The sequence below is a fragment of the Callionymus lyra genome, chromosome 17, assembly GCF_982586985.1.
Source record: "Callionymus lyra chromosome 17, fCalLyr1.hap1.1, whole genome shotgun sequence".
Classification (NCBI taxonomy): Eukaryota; Metazoa; Chordata; class Actinopteri; order Syngnathiformes; family Callionymidae; genus Callionymus; species Callionymus lyra.
The window spans coordinates 24,871,158-24,876,157 of NC_141834.1; the positions used below are offsets into that span (position 1 = coordinate 24,871,158).

The 5,000-nt window shown below is 46.4% G+C and overlaps 1 protein-coding gene across 1 annotated transcript in view; it reads left to right on the plus strand.

Annotated features, from left to right (window-relative positions):
• Positions 1-5,000, plus strand: part of LOC148063121 (semaphorin-7A) — a 15,782-nt gene that overhangs the window by 9,742 nt on the left and 1,040 nt on the right. Inside the window, exon 12 of the mRNA XM_087813136.1 lies at positions 30-202. Within this exon, the coding sequence (XP_087669262.1) occupies positions 30-202 (173 nt within the window). The remainder of the gene's footprint in view (positions 1-29; positions 203-5,000) is intronic.

Below are 5,000 nucleotides of genomic sequence, written 5' to 3' on the forward strand. Positions count from 1 at the left end.
AGCCGGCTTAACCTTGGGTCTGTTGTCAGGGTCACCTGTACGTTGCCACAGCGATGGAGGTTCAGAGACTCCCTCTAGCTGACTGCGGTCGCTATGGCGACACCTGCAGAGAGTGCATCCTGTCCCGGGACCCATACTGCGGCTGGGACCCCGTCCGGAGGCGCTGCCTGGCCGTCCCGCCTGGATACAACGTGACCTTGGGGTAAGAATCATAGACATCACGGATACAACGTGACAGTTGGTTAGAAGCTGGTGAACAGTCGGTTAGAAGCTGGTGAACAGTCGGTTAGAAGCTGGTGAACAGTTGGTTAGAAGCTGGTGAACAGTCGGTTAGAAGCTGGTGAACAGTCGGTTAGAAGCTGGTGAACAGTTGGTTAGAAGCTAGTGAACAGTCAGTTAGAAGCTGGTGAACAGTCGGTTAGAAGCTGGTGAACAGTCGGTTAGAAGCTGGTGAACAGTTGGTTCGAAGCTAGTGAACAGTTGGTTAGAAGCTGGTGAACAGTCGGTTAGAAGCTGGTGAACAGTCGGTTAGAAGCTGGTGAACAGTTGGTTAGAAGCTAGTGAACAGTCAGTTAGAAGCTGGTGAACAGTCGGTTAGAAGCTGGTGAACAGTCGGTTAGAAGCTGGTGAACAGTTGGTTAGAAGCTGGTGAACAGTCGGTTAGAAGCTGGTGAACAGTTGGTTAGAAGCTGGTGAACAGTTGGTTAGAAGCTGGTGAACAGTCGGTTAGAAGCTGGTGAACAGTTGGTTAGAAGCTGGTGAACAGTTGGTTCGAAGCTGGTGAACAGTTGGTTAGAAGCTGGTGAACAGTCGGTTAGAAGCTGGTGAACAGTCGGTTAGAAGCTGGTGAACAGTTGGTTAGAAGCTAGTGAACAGTCAGTTAGAAGCTGGTGAACAGTCGGTTAGAAGCTGGTGAACAGTCGGTTAGAAGCTGGTGAACAGTTGGTTCGAAGCTGGTGAACAGTTGGTTAGAAGCTGGTGAACAGTCGGTTAGAAGCTGGTGAACAGTCGGTTAGAAGCTGGTGAACAGTTGGTTAGAAGCTAGTGAACAGTCAGTTAGAAGCTGGTGAACAGTCGGTTAGAAGCTGGTGAACAGTTGGTTAGAAGCTGGTGAACAGTCGGTTAGAAGCTGGTGAACAGTTGGTTAGAAGCTGGTGAACAGTTGGTTCGAAGCTGGTGAACAGTCGGTTAGAAGCTGGTGAACAGTTGGTTAGAAGCTAGTGAACAGTCGGTTAGAAGCTGGTGAACAGTCGGTTAGAAGCTGGTGAACAGTTGGTTAGAAGCTGGTGAACAGTAGGTTAGAAGCTAGTGAACAGTCGGTTAGAAGCTAGTTAACAGTCGGTTAGAAGCTGGTGAACAGTCGGTTAGAAGCTGGTGAACAGTCGGTTAGAAGCTGGTGAACAGTCGGTTAGAAGCTGGTAAACAGTAGGTTAGAAGCTAGTGAACAGTCGGTTAGAAGCTGGTGAACAGTCGGTTAGAAGCTGGTGAACAGTCGGTTAGAAGCTGGTAAACAGTTGGTTAACAGCTAATGAAAAGTCGGTTAGCAGCTGGTGAACAGTCGGTTAGAAGCTAGTGAACAGTCGGTTAGAAGCTAGTGAACAGTCGGTTAGAAGCTGGTGAACAGTCGGTTAGAAGCTAGTGAACAGTCGGTTAGAAGCTAGTGAACAGTCGGTTAGAAGCTGGTGAACAGTCGGTTAGAAGCTAGTGAACAGTCGGTTAGAAGCTGGTGAGCAGTTGGTTAGAAGCTAGTGAACAGTTGGTTAGAAGCTAGTGAACAGTTGGTTAGAAGCTGGTGAACAATCGGTTAGAAGCTAGTGAACAGTCGGTTAGAAGCTGGTGAACAGTTGGTTAGAAGCTGGTGAACAGTTGGTTAGAAGCTAGTGAACAGTTTGTTAGAAGCTAGTGAACAATCGGTTAGAAGCTAGTGAACAGTCGGTTAGAAGCTGGTGAACAGTTGGTTAGAAGCTGGTGAACAGTCAGTTAGAAGCTGGTGAACAGTCGGTTAGAAGCTAGTGAACAATCGGTTAGAAGCTGGTGAACAGTCGGTTAGAAGCTAGTGAACAGTCGGTTAGAAGCTGGTGAACAGTCGGTTAGAAGCTAGTGAACAGTCGGTTAGAAGCTGGTGAACAGTCGGTTAGAAGCTAGTGAACAGTCGGTTAGAAGCTGGTGAACAGTCGGTTAGAAGCTAGTGAACAATCGGTTAGAAGCTGGTGAACAGTCGGTTAGAAGCTAGTGAACAGTCGGTTAGAAGCTGGTGAACAGTTGGTTAGAAGCTAGTGAACAGTTGGTTAGAAGCTAGTGAACAATCGGTTAGAAGCTAGTGAACAGTTGGTTAGAAGCTAGTGAACAGTTGGTTAGAAGCTAGTGAACAATCGGTTAGAAGCTGGTGAACAGTCGGTTAGAAGCTGGTGAACAGTTGGTTAGAAGCTAGTGAACGGTTGGTTAGAAGCTGGTGAACAGTTGGTTAGAAGCTAGTGAACAGTTTGTTAGAAGCTAGTGAACAATCGGTTAGAAGCTAGTGAACAGTCGGTTAGAAGCTGGTGAACAGTTGGTTAGAAGCTGGTGAACAGTTGGTTAGAAGCTGGTGAACAGTCAGTTAGAAGCTGGTGAACAGTTGGTTAGAAGCTAGTGAACAATCGGTTAGAAGCTAGTGAACAGTTTGTTAGAAGCTAGTGAACAATCGGTTAGAAGCTGGTGAACAGTTGGTTAGAAGCTAGTGAACAGTTTGTTAGAAGCTAGTGAACAATCGGTTAGAAGCTAGTGAACAGTTTGTTAGAAGCTAGTGAACAATCGGTTAGAAGCTGGTGAACAGTTGGTTAGAAGCTAGTGAACAATCGGTTAGAAGCTAGTGAACAGTCGGTTAGAAGCTGGTGAACAGTCGGTTAGAAGCTGGTGAACAGTTGGTTAGAAGCTGGTGAACAGTTGGTTAGAAGCTGGTGAACAGTTTGTTAGAAGCTAGTGAACAGTCGGTTAGAAGCTGGTGAACAGTTGGTTAGAAGCTGGTGAACAGTTTGTTAGAAGCTAGTGAACAGTCGGTTAGAAGCTGGTGAACAGTTGGTTAGAAGCTGGTGAACAGTTTGTTAGAAGCTAGTGAACAGTCGGTTAGAAGCTGGTGAACTGTTGGTTAGAAGCTGGTGAACAGTTGGTTAGAAGCTGGTGAACAGTCAGTTAGAAGCTGGTGAACAGTCGGTTAGAAGCTAGTGAACAATCGGTTAGAAGCTGGTGAACAGTCGGTTAGAAGCTGGTGAACAGTTGGTTAGAAGCTAGTGAACAGTTGGTTAGAAGCTAGTGAACAGTTTGTTAGAAGCTAGTGAACAATCGGTTAGAAGCTGGTGAACAGTTGGTTAGAAGCTAGTGAACAATCGGTTAGAAGCTAGTGAACAGTCGGTTAGAAGCTGGTGAACAGTCGGTTAGAAGCTGGTGAACAGTTGGTTAGAAGCTGGTGAACAGTTGGTTAGAAGCTGGTGAACAGTTTGTTAGAAGCTAGTGAACAGTCGGTTAGAAGCTGGTGAACAGTTGGTTAGAAGCTGGTGAACAGTTTGTTAGAAGCTAGTGAACAGTCGGTTAGAAGCTGGTGAACAGTTGGTTAGAAGCTGGTGAACAGTTTGTTAGAAGCTAGTGAACAGTCGGTTAGAAGCTGGTGAACTGTTTGTTAGAAGCTAGTGAACAGTCGGTTAGAAGCTAGTGAACAGTTGGTTAGAAGCTAGTGAACAGTCGGTTAGAAGCTAGTGAACAGTCGTTTAGAAGCTGGTGAACTGTTTGTTAGAAGCTAGTGAACAGTCGGTTAGAAGCTGGTGAACAGTCGGTTAGAAGCTGTTGAAAAGTTGGTTAGAAGCTAGTGAACAGTTGGTTAGAAGCTAGTGAACAGTCGGTTAGAAGCTGGTGAACAGTCGGTTAGAAGCTGGTGAAAAGTTGGTTAGAAGATAGTGAACAGTTGGTTAGAAGCTAGTGAACAGTTGGTTAGAAGCTAGTGAACAGTCGGTTAGAAGCTGGTGAACAGTTGGTTAGAAGCTGGTGAACAGTTGGTTAGAAGCTAGTGAACAGTCGGTTAGAAGCTGGTGAACAGTTGGTTAGAAGCTGGTGAACAGTCGGTTAGAAGCTGGTGAACAGTCGGTTAGAAGCTGGTGAACAGTCGGTTAGAAGCTGGTGAACAGTCGGTTAGAAGCTAGTGAACAGTCGGTTAGAAGCTGGTGAACAGTCGGTTAGAAGCTGGTGAACAGTCGGTTAGAAGCTGGTGAACAGTCGGTTAGAAGCTAGTGAACAGTCGGTTAGAAGCTGGTGAACAGTCGGTTAGAAGCTGGTGAACAGTCGGTTAGAAGCTGGTGAACAGTCGGTTAGAAGCTGGTGAACAGTCGGTTAGAAGCTAGTGAACAGTCGGTTAGAAGCTGGTGAACAGTCGGTTAGAAGCTGGTGAACAGTTGGTTAGAAGCTGGTGAACAGTCAGTTAGGAGCTGGTGAACAGTCGGTTAGAAGCTGGTGAACAGTCAGTTAGGAGCTGGTGAACAGTCAGTTAGAAGCTGGTGAACAGTCGGTTAGAAGCTGGTGAACAGTCGGTTAGGAGCTGGTGAACAGTCGGTTAGAAGCTGGTGAACAGTTGGTTAGAAGCTGGTGAACAGTCGGTTAGAAGCTGGTGAACAGTTGGTTAGAAGCTGGTGAACAGTAGGTTAGAAGCTAGTGAACAGTCGGTTAGAAGCTGGTGAACAGTCGGTTAGAAGCTGGTGAACAGTCGGTTAGAAGCTGGTGAACAGTCGGTTAGAAGCTGGTGAACAGGTTATGTTAGTTAGTGAGTGTTTCATGACGGAGACGTAGTTTGACCAGCAGGCTGTGATGTAGATGAAGGTGTTTAGATGCGTCAACCTGGAGAAACTTGGTCTGGACAGGAGGAGAGAGACTGATCGTAGTGACAAGAAGGAGTCTGTGGAGAAGGTTAGATAATGACTTAAATATGAAGGAAGAGAAGGAGGTGATGCTCGTGGACAGAGAGAAGAGAAGGTCACGTG